At 37.0% G+C, this 24,025-nt stretch overlaps 1 protein-coding gene across 6 annotated transcripts in view; it reads left to right on the forward strand.

Moving 5' to 3' along the window:
• BANP (BTG3 associated nuclear protein) overlaps positions 1-24,025 on the forward strand; it is a 153,913-nt gene that overhangs the window by 32,815 nt on the left and 97,073 nt on the right. For all 6 annotated transcript variants that reach the window (XM_054201224.1, XM_054201225.1, XM_054201228.1 and 3 more), the window contains 3 exons: positions 2,892-3,014; positions 3,785-3,960; positions 17,365-17,604. In XM_054201224.1, coding sequence (XP_054057199.1) covers positions 2,892-3,014; positions 3,785-3,960; positions 17,365-17,604 — 539 coding nt within the window. The remainder of the gene's footprint in view (positions 1-2,891; positions 3,015-3,784; positions 3,961-17,364; positions 17,605-24,025) is intronic.

A 24,025-nucleotide genomic window follows, 5' to 3' on the forward strand; every position in this document is an offset into this window, starting at 1 on the left:
TTAGCACTGGAAAAGACTTGAGAGAATTGTACTGGAGTCTTTGTGTTAGTAGATACAGAGCACAGAAATAATGTTTTATCCAGCAGTCATGGTTCCTGGTAATAGACAAGAAACTTCATTGAGTTATTTTCAAACTAGATGTAGAGTTCCTACTCAGGCAGGTTAATTGCAGAGAAAGGTTCATTGGTGGTTGTAGATTTTTTTTTTTTTTTTTTTGTGCTGGGTTGAACATTTCCGAATACTTATTTCAGTTGTGCTCTACCACTGTGCTTTCTGTGTGACTCATTTTTCTCTCCAAAGTGCTTTAAAGATTCTTCAGGTCTTTCCAACTTGATAACAGTTCTTTTCCAGGTGTGAAACTATTGATGGACAATTGATGGTGGTGGTTGTGGCTTGTTACAGGGACGTTCCTTGTCAATGTGGTGTCTGGTTTTGCCTTTATGCTTTATAGCCAGGAAAATATGTGTCAGTAAAATGGTATGTTTTGTTAGCGGCTTTTCCCAAAACAACTGTGAAGGTGGATTTTTCCTGTCAATAATCCACTCTACTGACTGTTAAAAATTAATTCTTATGGGGAGGCAGTGTTTTCATGGGTGTTTTTTTAGGGATAAATTTGAAAAAAATGCTTATGCATTGAAGTAGGCAAGCTTGAACAGACATTGATGCATTGAAGAGGGGATAAATCTGTACTGGTGGGTTGTATAAACGTATTTCCTTATTCTAAATTTTCTTAAATTAGCTGTGTGCCATCTGGCTCACTCCCTAGATTGCACTTTTTTTTTTTTTTTTTTAAAAAAAAAGGGGCAGCCCCCCCCCATTCCTTATTTTATGTCAAGTTTTAGTGCTAAGACTCTTTTTCAAATATAAACTTAATAGGAGCAAAATCCTAAGGACTTTATAAATGTAATTTTATTGCATTTATCTCTACAGCTGAAATTAATTATTCAGAGTGTTCATTAAAAATAAGCTTTAGTAAGTGACATTTTAAACAGGCATTCAGAAGTGATTGCAAGAAAGATGGTGATAAAGAACCATGTCTAAAAGGAAGTGTAAAATTCTTGAACATTTTAAACTGGCCTGTAAGAACTTCAAAAAAATGTAGCTATTTGGGAAAGGCAATGAGAACATGTATTGATGCTAGATGGGGGGGGACTGCCAACATTGCCACGGACTGGTATTTTATCAAGTATTTGGTGTGGTTTTTTAAAATGTGCAGTGCTAGCCATTTTTTTTTCTCTTGATAATGGAGAAAATTTTGAAAAGGTGACTGTGAAAGCATCATAAACCCTTATACTCTAGATAGCAACAAAAAAAATTCAGAAGAGAAAGCCCCCATTTATTGCTTAATACAATTTGAATTTCACATATACGTGAAAAGCTATAGTACACTCTGTACTTGTCTATGATTAGACAAACATCTTCCAGAGCTTCTCAAGGTTTGCAATCCAACAGATCGTTGGCAGTCCATGAGGAATCCCATTTGTTGCCAGCAACAGATGCAATTGCTGTAAGAGGGAGGCAGGGCATTAGGCCCTGGGGCTTTTTGTATCCAAAAAACCTGTGGTCAAACATTTTGTCTGTGCCAAAGTTGAGATCCATTTATTGCTAGCTCTTATGACAGTTTCTTATCTTTTCTTTAGGTCTTAACGATGGATATTGTAGTGCATAAAGTCTTATGTAGACACATGAATATTCAAGCAAGCAGGCGCAGCATTACAGCTGAAATAAACAGAGAGTTGCTGTCATCAGATTTGTTTGATTTGTTTTTCGACAATTAGCCAAGGAATACAGTTAGGAAAAATAAATGACCATCAGTCATGTTTGAGATGTTGGACCAGTAGAAACAATAGCGAACTATTTACTGTGGGAAGCAAGGAGAAAGAATAAAGCCTTCTCTGTCACTAAAACACAAATTTTCTTCTAAGTTGTCTCCTTAAGTTTACCATGAACACAGTGGAAACAGTTTTAAATATCAAAACCATGCCTTAGAAGATTGAGTAACAGTAATAATCTCTGAAACCAAATTAAATGATAAGCTGCATGCTGGAGACAATTATTTACTTCATTTTTACTTTTGTATTATAGTTTAGACTTAGTATGTTCTTCTGTGTGACACTTCTCTAGTTATTTCCTTCTGTGTTGTCATCATAAGTGATAGAGAAGGGTTTCTCTCCACACTAAATGCTGGAGAAACCCTAGTTCTCTGATTTCTCACACACTAAATGCTTTTCCGTTGTTTGTTTTAGGTTTATTTTTTTTTGTATGGGAAATGCACACAAGAAATAGTTTAGTCTCGTTGTTATTTAAAGTTACAGTCTGTCCCTGTTCTGCGCTGATGCTCCTAGTACCACTCTCCTCTCCCTGCCCTCCACAAGCCCTCAGCCCTAAAAGACATGCATTTTAACTAAGCTCATCGTCCAATTTTGCAATGAATACTTTTGCAGGTTTTTTTTTTTCCTAGGAATTATCCTATGAAAAATGGTGCATTACCATGTAAGTTGGCCATAATATCTCTGAAAATGCTCACACTCAGACTTTTCAAAACAAGAATTTGGTGGCTCTTTGGAGCTGTGATTTACAGACTTCCTCTTGTGTATCTTGAGTTGATGAATTCTTTATCGCTTTGCCAGGGGTCATGGACTCATATAATTCCATTGAAGCCATCCGTCCTCTGAAAAAAAATTGAGTACTTGAGATGGTACAGATGTCAAATTCGATGAATTACCAGCTTTTGCATTTGATACATAACCACGATGCTGGGAGAAAGGGCAAGGCTTAGAGGCGGTCTCTGTTTTTAAGTAGACTGTTTAAATGGTAAGACTGTGTTGATGTATTATTTATGAGGTTTCCTCCTTTACATTCTATTTTCCTCTCTGATTTTTGTCTTGTAGTGTTGTCCCTCAGACCACAGTAATACTGAACAACGACCGGCAGAATTCAATTGTAGCCAAGATGGTTGGGCAGGAAGAGCCATTGAGCAGAGCCGCGGATTCTCTGGAAAATATCCTTAGCAAGTTAGTAGCAGTTACGGGAATCCTCCCCCTTCGTTTCCTCCTCTGACAGATCAGTATCAGTCTTTGCAGCAATTAGAAGTGCAAAATGAGGAACGCTGTAGGTAATAGCGGGGGGAAAATGTTGAACAGGTACTTGAGTATTTTATCAGGCTGACAGTGCTGCCTAGGGAGACCTCGTGTCAGCAGTAAAGGCACAGAGCGACGCTCCACATCTTGATGAGTGACGCTCCACATCTTGGAGCATGTGGGATTAGTTAGTTTGGCGTTAGTTGACAGTTGAAAGAAAGAGTGCCCATAGCTACAGATTTTCGACATGGATGTACAATTGCTTGGGAGCATGCCAAGATCCTGTACTTAACTAACTGAAGAAAGAATATGCAGTAGCCCAGTAAGGCTTGTTAAAATTTGTACGATCTAAAGCAAATTTTAAATTAAGCGCAACTGGAGATTCTGGGTAGAAAATGTTCTGAAATAATGTGTTTTTATAATTTTTTTTTGTTTGTTTTGTTTGGCACATTGGGCCTAGACTTTTCCACTGAAGCAAATTTAGAAAGCGTGCATCTAAATTTTTTTATTTTTTTCTGCTAGTTTCCTTCTATTTTATTTTGCTGGATCGCTCTTGGTTATGAACAGGAGTAGGCTTGTTTAAAGGAGTGTGCTTTTAGAATACATTTAATTTTGTCAATTAGTGTTTTTAATTCCCTTATAATGATGCTATTCCTGATACAGGATTGTGTTTTCCCAAAGTTACGTACTTTTCTTTTCCTTAGTGCTGTTCCTGGACGTAGGCAGAACACCATAGTGGTGAAAGTTCCAGGACATGACGACAGTCACAATGAAGATGGAGAGAGTGGCTCTGAGGCCAGTGACTCAGTTTCCAACAGTGGACAATTAGGAAGCCAAAGTATTGGGAACAATGTCACGCTTATTACGCTGAACTCTGAAGGTATGCTGATCTAACCATAAGGCTACTCGAGCAAAGTACATGTGGTGGTGGAATGAACTAAGGTTCAACTGGAAGCTTCAGAGGTCATAGAATGGGTCCAACGTTTAATTGTTAGGCAGTACAGCAAGCATCAGGTAGGAGTGAATGAATTGTTTGTTTGGTTTTACTTGTTTGTTTTCATTTTTACTAATTTTACAGGCAGAACTGCTAATTAAAATTACCTGTAAAATTTAAAAAGTATGCCCCATTGCAGCAATGTAGCTTTGTATTTTAAACCCTTTAAATTAAAACAATGCCATCTGCAGGATTTTGTATCACCAAATTGACATATTGCTTCAGGAAAATAAATGACTTCTCTGGGACATAAAATCTACTAGTCTGTCTCCTCCTGTGACTAATAAATAGTTATTTTAGCAACTGTAGGCAATTTTTACAAGGAAATTCATATTAAAAACAGACTGTTAACCTGATAACTGTGCAGCGTCAGATTTTTCTGAACATTCTTTAGGTCTTGGACTCAGCAATCAAATGAAGTGAAATCTAAAAATTTTAGATAAGCCTTATAAAGATATTCTGGTTTATGTGGTTGGAAATATTGAAATGAATGTTAGTTGCTATATCTTAGTCACAAACAAGATGATACGAGGGACGTTTGAGTTTTATGTGAAAATAACATATGATAAATTATGTTTTATGATTAGTTTGAAAGTATCAGTGATTTTTTTTTATACAGATGTAATTTGAATCCTAGACTTTGATTTAATAATTTTCCTAATTACTTTTAAAAACATATTTATTGAACATTTACTTGTTGTTCTGGATGTGGTAGTTCATATTTATGTTCATGCACCAGAGAAGAATAAGCTACTTCAGGAAACAGTTGTAGCAGAAAGCACGTAGGAGGTAAATGTGTTTTCTTTTTGATCTCTAACACTGAAACAGAAGGACTCTAATTTAGAAGCGATTAAGTTTCTTCTGCGTGATCTCCAGCCACTGGTAAAAGCACGTTGGGTGTCAACAGGTTAGGATACAATTCATGGTAGGGATTAATTCAAGATGGCCTGAAACTGAGTATTTAAGAGTGCGTTCAAAGATTTCTGAACTGACTAACAATTCGTGGAGATGCTTTAAAACTTTGATACTTGGGAAACTTCAAAAGTCAGTCTACTGAAAGTCTCAAGCACCAAAGGTTGCTTCTGAAAATGGTGTTCTAAGGCATTTGAACCTAGGATTCTTTGACTGCTATGGGTACTCATACAACGTATGTATATTAGAAAGAGCTTTTAGGTTCTGTCCTCTATGTATGTTGTGACACAGAGTAGCATCTGAAGGGTATTTCCTTTTGGGTCAATGGAGAATGAAGGGAGACTGAGGCTGTCTGAGGAATTCCTCTCAAAAAAAATTATCGGGTTGCAGATAGTGCTGATGGCTCGATATGAAAATACATATAAAATGTACTCTTTGTGGAGTATGTTTCACACAGCTCTGTTAATATTTCATACAGTGTGTTAATATTTCATGCAACTCTGTGTCAGCTGTGCCAGGAACAAAGTTTCTAACATGAGGAGGGTATTTGTTGTGTAATGCCCTTTTTGACTTGGTGGTTTGGCACAGCTTTGCATAGACAACTGTGATGTTGGCCTTTTATGCTATTGTTGTATATGTAAATTTTGAAGAAACAGCTAATCCATTAATGTCTTCAGATCTGATTTTCTTGAGACCTTTAGAACACTCATCCATTAAAAATCTCTTTGAGATTGATGAACGCTTTGAGAATCAGATTACTAATCCCCCATACCTACCTCTTCTTGCCCTCGCGAAGATGAGAGAGGACCGCTTGCGCAAAAGGAATGCTAAGTGAACTAGCCTGCAGTATGTCACAGAAATTAAATTATTAATAAAGGAAGTGATGAAGAATAGTAGGTCTGTTGTGCAGACTTGTTTTCTTCAGCAGTAAAAGGCAAAAGTTCCAGCACCCATCAGCTTGCTTTCATTGTGTATGAAAGAATTCTGAGGGACTTCCAGTTGCTCAACAGAATCTTGATAGATTGTAAAATACGAGGGGCTGAGAATGGTGTACTTCAGCCCTTTCGGACTGAGACTAAACAACAGGTTTCTCAGTATGATTCCCATCTGTCTTCTGGTGTCCGGAAAGCAAAACTAAACCGTGTTTATAGTTGGGCTTTAGCTAACTTTGGGTATGGCGTTGACCTGTGGATGTTTTCAGAATTTAATTAAAAGTTTTATATAAAAGCATCGTTTGTTCTCTGCTGGCTGTTTTCAAAGAGCATTTAATCATGTCTGTTAGTTTAAAAAATACTAGCGTTATTGCCTTTCTATTCCTGAAAAATAATTACACAGAAGCATGGAGCCGGGTTCCTGGTTCCAATAACGGTGTAGAATAAGGGCTACTTTTTGTTTGGTGTTTGATTTTTTTTTTTGACTGAACACTATGATTTTATTTGATCTTCAGTTGTATATTACTCTTTCTGCTTGTGCGATTAGGCATATTCTCTCTTTTCTTTGAGCAACAGTTGGTTCTTTCTTTTGCTTTCCAGAAGACTGAAAATATTCATCCGTTTTACAGATGTGGTCTGCTGGGTGTTCATTCTAAGATGTAGTATTTGTGAACTGAAATCGACAAAAGAAAGAAATCGACACCTGATGTATTCATTGGACTGCAGTTCTAAAAGTGATGTTTGTGAAGTAGGCTTTCACAATTGAAGATAAAACCCAGCAAGAATAGAATTGTTCAGTAGTGAATTACCAGTGTAAAATCAAATTAAAATAGGGTAGAAGATTCAGTAGTTAAATGACTTACTATTTTTATTAATGCCATATTTTTGGCATAGAAAATATCAAGTGTATCCTTATTCGGCCAACTAAGAAATAGGGTTTTTTCATTTAGCTTGTAATTTTACCACTTAGATATTAATAACTGTCAAAAGTGATTAGTCTGTTTAGAGTGTGTCTTTTCTACTCTAACTTTGTTGCAGCCCAAGTGGATCTTCTGGGGAAATTAGAGAAGAGCAGTTGGTATGGATGTATAAACAGTAGTGTAAGTGTATAATCATACATGCTTTAGATGTAAAATTACTTTTCTACAAGTGGGAGGATAATTTAATACTAAGATCAAAGCCGAAAACTCTGTTTTACAAACTCCTCTTTTAAGATGGCGTTATCTTCCTCCAGAAACACCATTTGAAAGAATTGAATGCCACTGATCTTCTCAGAGTTTAAATGGGGAAGGGACATCAACTTAAAACTGAGTAACTTTGAATCTTCAGTTTCTGGAGATCTGGATTGGAGCCTTCATTTAGATCCCAAGTAAAAACCAGAAACTTTTCTTTTACTGTACTGAAGAAACAAAGTACTGAGTGAAGGAGCCCAGGAGTGACCCACTACTGAACTCACATTTGAGTAGAAGTGAAAAAACAGAAAGATCTTAAAACAGCAAAAATACAACCTACCGAATAACACTGTGTCCAAACTGCCCTATTCTGGTAATTTAAACTGCTCAGGCAATGCTAAAATGTTACTTGTAAGCGCTCTCAGTAAGGTCTAATTGACATAATCATCGCCCATCTCTTTTCTCTTTATTTTTCTGAGATAGGAAAAAATCCCCTCCATGTGTTTTTAAAACAATACGTTAAAAATGTTGAAAAAGATCCTCACTTTAACCAAGAGTCATTGTTTCAAACCAGAGATCTTTTTGTTTTACAATTATCTTAGTTATAATCTTAGCTAAGAAGTTCTGATTTGGACGAGCTTTCGGAGAGCTCCTCTGACAGTTGTTTTGTTAACCACAGTGCACGTCAATTCAATAAATCTCAACTCGGGTTTCTTTCTCTTCTCTTTCTCTCTCTGTCGTTAGAAACATTCAGAGCTATGTAGGTGACTCACGTGTTGTGGTAGAAATACAGCTAAACGTTGTACATCATGAGGTACACCTTTGTCTTTTCCTATAAAAATTTTCTTTCTGAAGTGTGGCTTTTAGAAATTGGAAGTACCCAGCTGTTCCATGTGTTTAGAAGTCTCTTGTGTTGTAGTTATTCTCTGAATTACATGAACGTGTCTGTTGTAGCAGAAACGTTTTCTGGAGGAAAGAAACCAGCAAACGTGGGTTATAGCATGACCTGTCAAATTTATAAACAAACTGTTTTACGGTGCGAGTGTCTAAGAATTTGGATAGAAGCTGGTTTTCTGAAAGGTTTTGGGAGGTAAAAACAATGTAAATGTGATGAAAATTAATGGTTTTGCTGTTTTTGCTGTGTTCTCCTGAGGCACTCGATGCTTTTTCTTTAAGCTGGAGGAAACCTGTGTTTAAAAATATAGGGAACTTTTCTTGTTCGTTGTCCTCTTTTTTTTTTCTTTTTTTTTTTTTTCTTCCCAGCATGGATTACACATCTTTCTTGTTTAATGGAATAAAACCCAAACATTTATCACTAAGAAGTGTTTAAAGTAAATGTCAGCTATTGATAGATGTGTTTTGCTCTTTTAAAAGTCCAGTTAATTTTGACATGAATGTGTTCTTACTGTAAGTTTTGGAGTACAGCATATTCTCAGCTTAAACAAAGTTGTGCTTTTTTTTTTTTTTATCTTGAACTTTCCAATTAGGCTGAAAAAATGAGCAATTGATTAATGAAAAATGTTTTTAAAACATCATCATTTGTAAATGTCTGTGTGCATGTTATTTTGTAATGAGCTGTTGTAGATCCTCAGGAATTGTTACAAAAACCTTGTTTGTCCATTTGTGCTTGAGGATTTAGTTGCTATGTGCGTTGAGTGGTTTCTAGTGCAGTGACTTTTATCCATCTGTTCAGCTGTGGTTGAAATGGAGTCGATATTTTTCTCAGGTGTATTGAAGCTGCACAGAATTGTGTGACTTAAGTATCGTGGGCGGCCTCCAACTTTGCTCCAAAGCAAAGATAGCACGGGAAGAGATTTCATTAATTTCACTGATATGATTTTGGAGTGGGAGAGACATTAAGTTTTAGATACTAAACATGCTGAAATTTATTATTTTTTTTAATGGTTGCATGGGAGGTTGTTGTGCGCTAAATTAAGTGATGGCACTATTCTGTTTTCTTGTTGAGGTTTGGATATTGTACTTTTTACAGTTTCAGAATGGTAATAGAAGGAAAAATTTAGAGTGTCATTTTGAGGAGACTGTTTCCCTGTGCTATGCAGAATTCTTGTACTTTTATAAAGGTCTGTAAACTTTGAATTGGATTTCACCAACCTAAAGTGCTACACCTGATATTTAGTGTCCTTCTTGCTTAGAACTTAATTTGTGAATAGATTCTTTAGGCCTTCGTATCTCCAAAGATATCGGTACTAGTTGACTTACGTGGTAAGTAAGGCCTTGTGTGTAGTCTCTGTTCATGACAACTTTCATCCTAACATTGTTGCGTTCTTTTGGATTTTGCCTTCCACTGCAAAAATAATACTGTGAAGAACATTAGATCCACACTAGTTTTAAATTACAGAAGTTTAAACCTATGATATTAAGTACCTATATTATTTTCTGACTTTAATGAATTCTCTCGTACTGGTATGTGGCTGTAATCCTGTCAAGGGTTGGTTTTCAATTGACTAAGCTGTAACCTGGCAACCATATGCACTCTCATGCTCACCACAAATCTGATAGAAAATATTCTGACATTCTCAAATATATTTGTCTAAACTTTTTAACTGAAGAGTTTTAGCATTAGATGAAGAAAGGCAAGTTGCAGTAACTATGAACAAATAAGTTTTGGTGTGAATGGTGAGTAGATTTTTCATTTGATCAGTGCTTAGAAGGAACCCTTTATGTTCTTAATAGATAACATCTGAGATGAAAATAACACTCTCTTGTCCAGGCTCCAGTTACCTCCCATCTTACTTACCGTAAGGCCTCCTCTCTGGCCTTATATTCAGAAAGCTGTTACAAATATGATTTTCCAAACTCATAATTTTAACCCCATCATCTTCTCCTTGCATCCCTTTCCCTACTCCGTGGCACCCTTGTTATGAAGGAAGACCTTGTCCTTTGCCATCTCCCAGTTACTGTTTAGAGTTGCTCTAACTTCCTCAGCCACAGATGACAGATTTCCTTGTTTGTTGGGTTTTCACAGAGAATTTATGCTTTCTTCTACTTCATCGGCAGGAGATCCTCATAATTATATCTATATCTATGTATCTATCTATCTATCTATCTATATATCTATATCTATCTATATATATATATATCTCACTGTCCCTAAAAAATTGTCTTTTCTCATATTGCTTATGTAAAACTTAGCCACAGTTAAGATACCTTTCTTTTAAGATACATTCTTTAAGATACATTTCCTTTGGCGATGCCCACCATCTCAACGTGCGTTGTCACTTGCCTGCGTCTCTGTCATCTACGTATTCTTGGATTGTAAAATTGCTGGGTAAGGACATTGTATTTGTTCTGTACTTACATAGTACCTTCCACAACACTTGATTCTGATTTAAGAGTGTTACGCTCTTGGATTTATAGGAAACAGTCAAAAAGTGTGGCTGTTAATTACTTGTGATTTCTCATTGGTTGGGTAAACGGCTTGGAATTACTGTATAAAAGATCACACCTGGTTCATAAAGAACTCTTTCTGACAAGTCTTGAGCTTGTGCTAAATAGCAATTTCAGAATTTCACATTAAGTACTCTTTTACCAAGAAACATGTGCAAACAGCAGAAAGCAAAGAATAGATAATATCCAAATATATTTACTAATTTTTTTTATGAATTAGTTTTGCTGTGATCAGGCAGTTTTGTGTTTCCTCTGAAGGTATTGAATTTTACTTTGAAAAATTTTACAGGAGCTTGCTCTTCAAAATTTCACATTAGAATATTGGTAAAACCAGAATTTTCTCTTTTTTTTTTTTTTTTTTAATGCAGCTTACATACAGAAAACAATATTAACTTAAGCAGCTGCTTCAGTTTAGGTCAATGAAGCTCAAATTTTGAATACTTACCGTTCAACTAAAGAATAAGCTATCTAAAGGCACTGTGATTATACTTGCACACTTCTCTAGGAGGTACGATGAGAGCATTATTTTGCTTAATAGCAGATATTGCTTTCAAGATATAAGGGGCTTCAAGATGTAAGGAATATTATAATAATAGTGTTCTTACACATACTCAGTATATGGTGGTAACGTTTAAAATATTCAATCTGTGACTTACTGTAGAAACAAGAGGAGCATCTGTTCCTAAAACATCAGTGCGCATTATGTTATCCTTCTAAGTCTTTCACAATAGAGTTACTGTCCTGTCTTTAATATGGATGGAAAAAAAAGCAGGACCTCTCATCTTTGTGGTACAAGAATGTCCCATTCAGCATTACTCTGCTGCTTTAAAAGCAGATATTTTTAAAAATGTCTATGTTAAAGCCAAGACTTTGAAATTACTGAGAAAGAAACACACTGTCCTTAGTATCTCCCAAGTAGGTGAAATGCTCCGTGAAGGCTGTTTTTAAGTGATATAAATACAATGGCAAGATCCATTGAGGTAGAATTTGGTTCGGTGAACCTCACGCTTGATACACTGATATATGATGTTTGGCACCATATGTGATAGTTTCGTATCATGTCTGCTTTCTCTGCATTCCTTTTACTGCATTTTAAGACTACCAAAAATATAGAATTAGAAATGTAAACGTGCATTTTTGGGGAAGATATGGGAGAACGGGTCTACAGAGTGTGTTAATCAAAGGATGAATAATATTTTTCCAAATGCAATTTAGTCACATTATTGTCTCTTCAACTTTGCATATGAAACAGTCATTTTACAATAGTAGTATTAAATAGTGCTCCGAATTTGCTTTCCAAATGTGAATCCAAGTAGCTATTTGTACATGGCCCAGACTTATCTGTCCACAGGATTTTCCAGTTCACCGTAAGATCAAATCTCACGTGTTATATGATCATTTGCAGCACTTTGCTTTTCCTGCCAAGCTCCTTATGACCAGATACAGACAGCAAGAATGAACTTTTAAATAACAAACTTTTTGCACCTGAAAACAATATTATATGTAGCTGATGTAAAGACACTGATGAGACTTCAGGAGCTTCAGTGACTTGTTCAAACCAAAGAAAACTATAGAAATTGAATTGCTTTAATTTTTTATTATTATTACTGGGAGCAGACAAATGGACAATGGTTTCTTCCAGGTATCTGTCACAGAGATGTTTGGAACTAACAGTCTGGTCCGCTGTATAAAGTTTAATATAACAAAGATGCAATAAACAAGAAAGCGGGCAAAACCTAAATTAGGAATCTTATTTTCTGACATGAAACACACTTTCTAAGGATTTAAAAAGCCCTCTAAGTCCATGGATTTTAATTTTCTCAATTTTATCTTGATTTTTTTTTTTAGCTGATTGTTTTAAATTATAGGTGATTTTAGAGTCCTCACTTTCTAGTTCTGTTAAATAAATTCCCTGGCTTTCCATGAGTCATAAAGTAAGGGAACCTCCTCTTTCTCTCATGGATTTAACCAAGTACTGAAACTGAGGTCTTATTTTTAACAAACTAGTAATTTGGCTAATTATACGCTGAGACTTCTATGCACACCGTAGTATTTGCTGAGACAAGTATGCTTTGGTACTGCGTGCCCATGTATGTTCTTTTGTGCTGTGTGTTGTCTATCGGACAACTGAAGAAACCATGAGGGCAGGAGAGCGCAGGATATATTTTCAGATATTTTTTGTCTCGTATAGTGTACTGGTCCTCTGACCATAGGGGCTTAGAAGTTAACTGGAACTGGGCTTGGAAGTTAACTGGAACTGGTCTGTTAGCCAAATCCTTTGTGCCGTACGGAAGATTATACTTGGAGCACGAGATTCTTCTGGCGATCTTTCTTTTATGTTTACATGGAAATTAAACCTTTTTTTTCCCCACGAGAATAGTCAGGCGTAAAACTCCAGTGCTTTGTCCAGGGTTTCTGATATTCCTGGATGTGTGTGTGTTGGATGCTTCCTTTTGCCAGAACTCCCAGCGTCTTAACTGTGTTTTGTGGTGGGAGGAGGTTTTCGTGAACATAGCTTTAAAGCTAGTTATTTAACCTTTCTTTTTAGCTTTAAATCATGTTGCTCAATTTATAGGTTAACATATAGCCTGGTTGTCTCTCTGTTCCTTATATTTAATGATTGTTAGTTAATAAAGTCAGTATTCTCTGTCAGTTAATCAGTACCCCTGTGAACCCTTGCAGGGGCAAAGACTCGGGCTAATTGATAGAAGTTAATTGAAAAATATGATGTTGAATCTTCTACACATCTGCCAAAATATTATTAATTTCTCTAGAAATGGGAGGTTATTTTTGTAGGTTAGGATTATTTTTTTATAGATTTTTTTTTTAAGGTTAATTCATCTTTCTGCCTTTATAGTGCAGCTACTGTTTGTTCTTCTCTGCTGTAGATGCCGGTTTTGCACCCTACCTTGTTTGTAAAATAAAAACTACTCGGAATAATGGAACACGTTAATTCAAGTGTTTATGTGGGCAGGTGTTTCCTTTTGTTTTTCCTTGTTTTAAAGGAGTGACTGACAGCGCGTAGCGAGTGCGCGGAGCCTAGCTTTGCTTCTAGTCTTACTGCTAATGCTCACATGTCAGACTGGGGGAGTGTATCCCGATGGGAAGATGTGAGTAACAGTTAAGTGTCTGTCATCTCCCTGGGCGGGAAAACACATACACGCGTTGAGAGCGAGTCTGAAAGCCGCAGTGACTCTTGTCTGGCTTTTGTTCTCTTGACATAGGTTTTCTTGATACTAACCTTAAAGCTCACTCGTCCTGTTTCCATAGAAATACTTGTTTGCGCAGCAGCCCCAGCCGCCTCTCGTCCTCTTGCACGTCCCTGCCGAAACAGAGGAATGGTCAGCTGTGTTGTGAGATAAAAGAAATGGACTTAATGCAGTAAAAAAGATTTGAAAACAGCATTGAAAAGCTCAGTAGAAGGAAGATAAAGGCAAATTTTCTGATCTTAAAAAAACATTGAAGAGGAGCTAGAAATTGAAATGAGCTTCTGAGTACAGAGGGGAAATCAGATAAAAATGTCAGGACTTTTAACACTGGAAGTAGAAATGATCAAGAGCCACTTTGCTGATGATATATTTGCCTTAAACAAACACAAGGAAGTACCTTTCCACATAGCATTCAAAATGCATTTAAAATGCAGCAAGGCCATTAGGAAAATGAAAGAAGGAAAAATACTTCAGGGCAAAACAAAAAAGATGTGCGATTAACTGAGTTACAAATGACTGTGTGCATTTACAGTTCATTAGCTTTAAGAAAAGTGTTGTCTTTGACTGTATTCCTCCTCCCCAACCCTTCATGTTATTTGAGCTTTGGTAGCCTTTAAGGAATAGAAGCAGCTGTGTGTGGTTGTACAGAGCCTAGTGGAGTCCTGACTCGGTGTCTGGTTATTACAATGTACGTACTAAATAACCTGACTCATCTAGATTCTATCTAGATATTACGTATAATGCCTGATAATACACGTAAAGAACCATTTCAGTAAGCATAAAAGGATGTTTGAGTACTAGGAGCTTCAAATGATGCAGCTTTAATCAATAGTATTTTTGTACTTAATTGTTTGGAGAGAACTTCCATCAAATTCCCAGTCTTTTTTTCTCTTTCCTTATTCAGTCTGTCTTCTCCCATAGACACCGCTTATTCAGAGCAGTTCTGCCTCCCTCATAACTGGCACCGTACTTCCTCTTTTCACCAGTTTTTTGTACGCCAATCTCATCGTATTTGCTCTATGCAAAGTGCCAGATGTGTTGGCAGGCCGGTAGGAATTATTTTTATATACGATAAGGAATAGTTTAGCTTTTGTGCCCTGAAGTAGCTACAGTGAGACAGTAGAGTCATGTTTAACTTTAGTCATGCAAGTTCCACTTAATGGAAAATGATTATAAAGCAAATTCCCTTTCTGCTGAAGCTTTTAAAGCAGGAGGAAAATGCAAGACATAATTTAATGTGGGGCATGTGTTCATAGGTCAGAATAACAAGATAGTGTCTTTTTTCCAGGCTGTTAGCAATAAAAGAACAGTTGCACGTGGCAAAAACAGTATGTTCTAGCCTCTGTGCCAGTAAAAAAAAAAGAAGAAATAAAAAAAAGGATTATTTTACAAATTGAAAAAAACCCCACTGTGGTTCATGTAGGTTGATAGCGTTTGTTGCACCAGGCTGCAGGTGGAAGGTGTTCTATAAGTAGTAATAACTCTAATAGTAATTCTGTGAACTGGTAAGGCAATAGGATTTTGATAGGATGTAGAATCATTTACTCAGGCTTCCTAGAATTTCTTTGAAAAACTTACACATTTATCCAGAGGTGGTTTTGCTTTGCCAGCTCTGCCCAAATTTGTGTAAAACAGTCAGTTTATCTTCAGGAACAGACTGTTGTTTTCCCTGATAATGTTAACCAGGCTTGTGGTGAGGCCAGACATAGTGGCATTCAAAACAAGCTGTAATTAATCTGAACCACCGTATTTTTCAGATGGCACTTGGTACTGTGAGCAGAAAACAGCTAGTGTGCCCTGCTGCATAGTTCAGGATAAAAAGTAAGGTTCAAATCAAATATATATTAAAAAAATTGTGAGCGTATAAAAAATATATTCAGAACAGAGCATTAAGTTCTGATTTCAACAGAAAAAAGTTTGAGGGACTAGCTGCTGCATAAACCAGCAATAAATATTTTTCCTTACAAATTATTACAGTTGATAATCTGATGTTTGTAATGATATATCAGTATTGCATAATCTAACGTTTGCCTCATACTGCCATTATTCATTGCAGTAAACTTGCATCTGACATGTGGTATGACTCAACCCAAAGGTCATGTTGGGAAAGTGTTTTGTAGTGTTTGAGTTGCTTTTATGTTGTATTTTATTGCCTGCTTTTGGCTTGAAGTCTAGTAACATGCAGGCGGCTTAGCCTATGCCAGTACTTGGAAATAAAGATGCTGCTTGCTCCGGGGTCCTGTTCCCTGTGAAAAGGGTATGTCCCTCCCTCTGAACTCCGTAACCCTATTTTGTGACTAGCAGGGTTATGGAAAACAGGACTTTGTTACTTTGTATATACCATGAAACTCGAAAGGCATTTAATGACAGATAAATCATGTCATTGAATGACTCGGTTTACATTGTTACCGTTCTGAAATTGTGTGAAACAACAAGGAACTGCTCTAGTGCTCTAGTACCCGAGGGCTGAGGGACTCTTAAATCAAGAAGCTTTGTTTTACTCCACAAAGTTGAGTAAACAAAAATGAAATCCAAATGGTCTGCGTCAGTGAGTATTGAAATAGTACTGGAATGTTGTTCTATCCAGTTCCTATTAGCATTGTCAAGGTTTGCGCTGGAAATTTTGTTTTTATCTGAAATGACAGTCTCATCCTGGGTCCTCCGTGGCATCCTCCGCTTCAGTGGGGATTGGTCATTCTTACGAGCTCTCTTCTAGTTTCTGGTTTGTTTTGAATCCACTAACTTTTGGCGTTGTCTGCAAAGATTAATTTCGAGTGAGGGCTTAGTATCCTCTTAAAATGAATAGGTGTTTTTCCCACCAAACTGAGAGGCTGTGACAGAAATAAAAAAAAATATTCTTATACATAAAAATGCATGTGTGTATACGCAAGATAAATTAGGTGTAGTTCTGCTGCTAATGATCTCATACTTGAATAGAAGGGAAGATGCACTTGGCAGATGGTTAGTGATTGATTCACTATCTTTATGCTGGGCCTGTTCCTTGGTAAACTGTGGGCTTAGGAAGTAACGGAGGCTACCGGCCAGTAAACTTGAAGGAAAACCAAAATGTTGATTGGGATCTCTAGCTACATTTGGAATGATTATCATTGCTTGAAATACTCTTTTTAAGTGATTAAATAAGTTACTGTCAGTATTGATTATAACTTCTTCAATTTACAGACTTGCTTAGGCTCATTTTAATCTGATGCTTTTAGGGAAAAATGTGGTTCAAAGCTGTTCGCTTCTTGAAATCAGCTGTACTTTAAGAATATTATGGGGTTGCAGTAATCTTCATTTTTAGGGGATGACTAACTTGATGAATGAGAACACTGTGAATATAGTGTGCTCTTTCAGCTGTTGGCCTCTAACATGGGACACTTTAAAAAGATATCTGAGAATGAGTTAGACATCTGGACATCCTCATGTAGGCCAGAACACTAATGGCAATAACTTTTGGTCACCATTGGTGTGGATTTGAGAGTAACTTTTTATCTGTGGCAAATCTTGTGAACCTATTAGTCTGCTAAATTTTAAAGTTTATGGGGACTACAAAGAAAACTGGAAGAGCTCATGATAACTTGAAATATTGGCTGTAACTTGAACCTGACTGTTTCATTCTGTGCCACAATTAGAAATTTCACAATCTCTTTTTTTTAGAGGATTACCCCAATGGGACATGGCTTGGAGATGAGAATAACCCTGAGATGCGAGTCCGTTGCCCCATCACCCCCGCTGACATGCTGCACATCAGCACGAACTGTCGCACAGCCGAGAAGATGGCACTGACATTGCTTGATTATCTCTTCCATCGGGAAATTCAAGCCATCTCCAACCTTTCGGGCCAAGGGAAGCATGGGAAGAAGCAACTTGATCCTCTCATGATTTATGGAATTCGCTGTGAGTATAACACTGAAACTTTTGAATTTATACTGTGTAGATAAGGCAGAAACTAACTGCTGCTTGCAGTTAAACTACGTTTTGTAAGAACGGCGTATGTATTTTTGTTGCCAGACAGATGTTTTGTTTGCTTTTGTTTAGGAAGGAATCCTAATGGGCTGGTTTAATTTAGTTTGTTGTGGGTGTTCACCAGAAATTCCTCAATCTTGAAATCTGAATTCAGATTTCTTTGCAAGTACCAGCTGTGAGCACACCAAGTGTCGTAAATATCAGAGAAATATTTTTTTTCTCAGATAATGGAACAAATAGTAAAACAAATTACACATATATAAATATTGTTCAAGTGTTCAAAACAGGACGGTCTTGGATCTTAGTTTTTTTACTTCCCATTTATGCGTATGATTTCAAAAGACTGTCTGACACTGAGATGGAAGAAATTTGCAATCTCTACTAAAGGAGAGGTTAAGTGTCATAAAGCCTGTGGATTCGTAACAGGAATGCATATGATGCTAATGTACTTCTGTCTGCTCCAGTGTGCATGAGTCTTTGGTTGTTAAAGCTATTATGCAGTAACGAACAGATATTGCTTATATTGAAAATGCAATTTTTGTCAATTCAAAAGGAATCAAATGTGTTTTGCATATAGAATGTAGCAGGCATAGCCACTAGTTTTGAGTGAAGAAGAATCCGTGCATATGCGTCTTGCTCTGATATGCTGACTTCTAGTAGAGGATTACTCGGTGAATACATTGAGGACAGCCAAGTCTGTTCCATGTGCTATGGTGTAAATATTCTCCAGTAAAATATGGCCTCTCAAACAGCCAAGCATCTGACACAAGTGTACAGCTTTTGCGTGATAACTTTGCTGTGCATGGAAAGAGGAAACAAATTTAAATGTTAGTGTGGAATTAAGAGAGGGTCTAAAAATGACGAGCTTCACTCATTAAACTAAATTTTAATCATCGAATGGTTTGGGTTGGAAGGGACCTTAAAGATCATCCAGTTCCAACCCCCCTGCTATGGGCAGAGGCACCTCGGGCTAGACCAGGTTGCTCAAAGCCCCATCCAGCCTGGCCTGGAACACCTCCAGGGACGGGGAAGTATATATACCTACTATACCAGCAGATCGCACTGTTAAAAGATTCTGTATAGTCACGTCTTATGTAGGTCACCAGTGGATTAGTAGAGTGGGAATAATTTGTTATACTAGAGTATTTTGTATACAGTTGCCAATTTGAAATGCCAATTAAGGCTTAAAAACGTAGCCAGAGAGAGCTTATTTTGAATGGTGTTTTAAGTATTTGATGCTTTGTTTTTATGCTTCTGTTAGGGCAATCTGTTTGATAGTTACATGGAAGAAAATGTGAGGAATATTTGACGATGAGACTGCTGTGCCTTATTTAAGCTGAACTGAGCTGAAGAAATACGGTCCTATTGACCTGCTTTTGTTTCTAGCAATTTGCTGGCTATCTTGGGGAAGCTGATAGGCAAAACTAACCCATTCAGTTTGCTGCGTTAGGTCAATTTTTGTGTGATTACGTACCTGAAGCTTACATACCTTGAAGATTTGAGGCTTATATCGCATATCTATTTAAAACGTATTTTTAAGGGAGGTTATGATTCAAAGTAATTTTGATCTCCAAAATCTTTTTATCTATTGATGTCATAAATATAAATGACCTTGTTCCATTGTGTTTTTAAAACTTAGATTTTTTTCTTGACAATAGTTTTTAGAAACATGAATAAATGAATCTTGTTCCCGTGTTAAAGCAAGTCACTAGCAGCCCTTTCCCCCATCTCTTAAATCTGTGAGTGCAAATCAAAAGAATGAGTTTATAACTATTTGTATAGGAAGAACAGGTTTTTGAAAACATGAGCGTGGAGAAGGAATGTGCTCATGTGACTGAATGTTCAAGCTAGGGATTATGTCATTTATATGAGGCATTCTGACCATGAAGAAATTGGATTATAGAAGTGATTCCTGCAGTTGGAAAAGGTCTGCGACGGCAGAAATGTAGCAGCAGCGGATCATAAGCAGCAGCATTCTGAATGACGGGCACAGAAACCACTGTCTGTGTCTTTGATGTCATAGGCATTGTTCAGAAGGTTTGGGATTCGGTTATCTGAAACATCTGTATTTCTTCTTCATGTTGACTAGTGCGTTGCTTTCTTTTGGGAACCAGTCCATAACAAACTAGGGATTTTGTATGCCTTCTGGAAGAAATACACCCCATGTGAATCTGACCAGAGTTTACTTTTTTGGGTACCTAAATGTTAATGGTTATTGAAATTTGCTGTTGGCAATGGCAAAGGATCCTGTGGCAACAAATGATGAAAATGCATGTACACTGGATGAAGCAGCAAATTTAATAGTAACAACATTGGTGCAGAAATGGTGATTTCATGTAATGCTCTCTAACATCTTATCACTGCGGATAATTAACTTGAAATGAAATTCGATGTCAGTAGCGTGTTTATGAATTTCTTGTGAAGTGAGTGAGCATATGGATGACTCGTAACATTTGAGGATGGTGCTTTGGCCATGTTCAGTTCGATGGCAGAACTCCTGTTGAGTTCAGCTCTGCCACAATTTCATCCCTAATGTTTATCAGAAGTACTGGGAGGAGCCCTGCCATGCCATACGCACTTTGCTTTACCAGTCCACAGACCATCTGTTTTTTATTGGTGAAGTGTTGTTCCATAAAATCTACCAAAACCTGCGTGCAGCGCTAGTATGGGAATGAAATTAGGTTGTCCTAACAACGTGGTTTGCTTCTGCTCTAAGCAGTAACACTGCAATGCATTATTTTAAACTTAAATGAAAAATCTAATGTCATCAACCTCACATCTGCCAATCATAGCTAGACAAGCTCAAGCCAAAATAAAGGATTTTATTTTTCCTTTTGTTTCAAGTTTCTTAAAGTTTGTCAGTGGAAAGATATTCCTTCCTTTCTTTTTCTAGAAGAAAAAATACCAACCAAATCTGTATTTAATAGAGAAGATATTTTGTATAATATGCAGAAACTATACGACATGAAGAGATGTATGTTTATTAAAAATTCTTGATATACTGCATAAGGTTTACCGCAAGAGAGATGAAAGTTATCTTTGGAAGTATAAATTTTCACTTGTGGTATAAATTTGCTTGTGGAGTGGCAGTGGTATTGAAGAGAGTTTTTGGGCAAGAAACCAAAATGACTTAAACACACTATATGTCATTAAGTAGCTCCTTACTTCAGCTGTACTAAAAACGTGGACATTTTCTGGTGAAATATAAGAACATCCACAGTTGTAATAGTCTTTGTGTAACAGAAAATACAGGTCTCTTGAGGTTTTACAGCAATCACCACAAATGAGTTTGAAAAAATAGATTTCCAAATTCAGAATTTTGCATTTTTAAGAAACTTAGAACACAAAGGATGTTTGTCTTGGAAAAAATTGAGAGGGGATTTCTGCAGTTCATGAAAGAAAAGCTATCAGTAATTCTTACTCTTTAAAATAGTCTAAGTAATTAAATGAATTAGTTATTTCCCGTGTGTGTAACTTTGTTAGTGTGTCATTTCTTTGAAAGCCTCTTGCATCTGCACATGTGTGTTTGCAGACTCCCGCCAATCATTTTTTAATATATTTGTCAGCTTTGACGAATTATGACATGAGGATAGAAGATCAGCACCTACAAATGAAATGCAGGGTGAGGGTTCGGGTGAAGGAAGGAGATACAAATTCACTAATTGTGTTAAGGGGAACCTGTGCCCTTAGTTCTGGTGTATTATCGGACACCAGAAATCCTCTTTGGACTCCATACAGTCGTCTGATGCTCAGGGAACTATTTATGCGTATTGAAATAACTCTCACATTAGGGACGCGATTGTTGTTTAAAAACAAAACAACCAAAAAACCCCCGGCTCCCAGTACCTGCAGAGGGGAGGGCACCGCGGTGGAAGATATACGAGTACTGTTATAGCCAGTTTAGTACTATTCTGTTGAATTTTCCCATCTGCTTTCAAGACTACTTCATAGAGTGATTTTTTGCTGATTTCTGTTGACGAGTTAACACTTATTTCATCCAGAATATGGCATCCCTGTCATTAAAGTAACATAGGAAAAAAGTGTTATCTGAAAACACCTTATGATAAAGTCTGATTTTTAACTATATGGTAAGTGATATATGTTCTGTTTCAAATGGCGTATAACTTTACTTTTTAAGATGCAATTAAAAAAGAAGACTAGAAAGTAATTCGTAATCAAAGCTTGGTGTTTCTGTTGTGTCATAATATTGCTTCCAGTAAAGATGAGACCACCTTTCTACTGTGCTATTTGAAAGAGATGTTAATACACTTTGATAGAAGAATTAAACATAGCTGTGTCCTCTTCAGAGGGCTGTTCAAATAGAATTAAGCACTGTACTGCTTTACAAAATTCACTGACACAATCCTGCTTGAGAAGCAGACCACCCACGTTTGTTTAATGGGAAACACATTTGACTCCTGCTTGATTGTATAATGTATTTCAGTTGGATCAGCGTGCGCGCGCGTGTGTATGTATACATATATTATATATATATATAAAAATATATATATATTCATGCACATAACCCAAACATAATGCAGGTTGGGCCAGTTCAAGCAACTTGTAACTTGTCGTGTAAAATCTGCAGATCGCAGTAAGTCACTACTGCTTCAGCTTCTCCTTTGCTTTTAAAGAAGATTTTGAGCTTAATAGCAAGGCAGGATAAACAACAAATACACCACGCTTGCGTTCCGTCTTTCTTAAGCATTATCGTGCTTTTAAATACTGGAGGAAGGGTAGTGAGTTGCTTCTCATAGACAGATTGTTAGCTCTGATGTTCTCACCAGTGGATCTGTTTTATATGTTGCTACTATATTGAATGTTTTATATAAATGAACATTACAGTTACTGAAGGTGTACACTATAAATACAGAATATATTTAGTATTTTGTTATTTCATTTTTTAATTTTTCCACTTTAAAAAAGCCTTTTTTATTGCTATATTTTTATAAATTATACCCACTTTTCCTTTTATCTCCTTTTTTCCCCCCTTCCTAATCTTTGTATACTTCTTTTGTTTGGACTCTCTCTCTGTCTTCCTTTCATTTCCTGTTTATAATTTTGGCTTCCTGTGTCTCATTTCTGAATATCGTGCTAGTCACTAACTGTCAGTGTGTGGTGTATATGTACAGTGGTTCAAAACAGCGTTACACCTAGATGCATCTAGACCTTGAATTCCACCAGGACACCATTGGAGAACAAGAAAAATTCAAACTTTTTCAAACTGGCATTTTGTCCTAACTCTTTAATATTTCATCAGCACTAGAAATCGGTGAATTTCTGTAACTTGGGTTGTTGAGACTACATTGCTAATTGTCGTTTCAGTCCATTCCCCTTGACAGACCACCTAACTCAAGAATCAGTCATGGTCTGGATACTCTGGCGATTTGGGGGGAAGAAGAACGGGTTAGTGGCAGTGCTCAAGCTAGTAATTTGTTTAATTTGTTGAGGATCTCTGATGTTTTCTGTTTAACCCGTGCTTCTGTTTCTTTGTTACATAGGACATTAACTAATCTTCCAAGCTATCGTATTCTGAAAAGAAGTTGTGTGGTTTGTGTCTGCATGGATGAGCTAATCTTGTGGTGCCTGGAAGTGCCTTTTGCCAACATTTTCTTCTCCTAGTAATAAGTACCATGGACTATAGTTCTTTGGAAATAAAAATTTGCTTTGGTCTGTTGCTTTGAGGACTGTGGTGTTATCAGATGCTGTAGTGCGCTTCTCAAGTGCCAGATCATGGCCTAGAGGTAGGACAAACTTCATTTTGCAGTTTGAAGTGTTGAGTATAAGTGGACAAGAATTTGCCCAATTCTGCAGCATCACGACTGTGGCAGACGGGGGAGTTGAAGCAGGTTCTCCTGAGCTGTGTGCTCTTCAAAACCGCTACCCTGAATCTTACCAAGTGGACCACTTCCATCTGACAATTTCAGAAAAGCTGCGTTGTGGCTCATTCTGAAGTCCGTGAGAGTGGTGACTGTTGTTAGGGGCAGACGCTGGGGAGAGAGGAGGGAGAGTTTGCAGAGGTGTTGAACTATCTCATACTCAAGAAAAGGGTGAGAACCAAAGCCTGAGAGTTCAGCACGGCTTTAAATGGAAAGAAGTGAAAGAAAGCATTTCTGTTGTGCTTTTCTCATATCCAAAAAGCATTAATTTTTTTGTACAGCACCCTCGGGAAAGGCTTTGTGATGCAGCAGTGCTGCTTTTTGCAAACATGTCGTCTTCCTCAGAGCTGCAAAAGTCTGGCTTCGGTTCCAAATAGCTGCTTCTTTGTGAATCAATTAAATACTGCCACATGGAGGGAAGTGATAACCTCTTTTGAGGCTAGGCAAGAAGATAATATGAGAACCCATTGAGT

This window comes from Rissa tridactyla, chromosome 4, assembly GCF_028500815.1.
Source record: "Rissa tridactyla isolate bRisTri1 chromosome 4, bRisTri1.patW.cur.20221130, whole genome shotgun sequence".
NCBI classification, from domain to species: domain Eukaryota; kingdom Metazoa; phylum Chordata; class Aves; order Charadriiformes; family Laridae; genus Rissa; species Rissa tridactyla.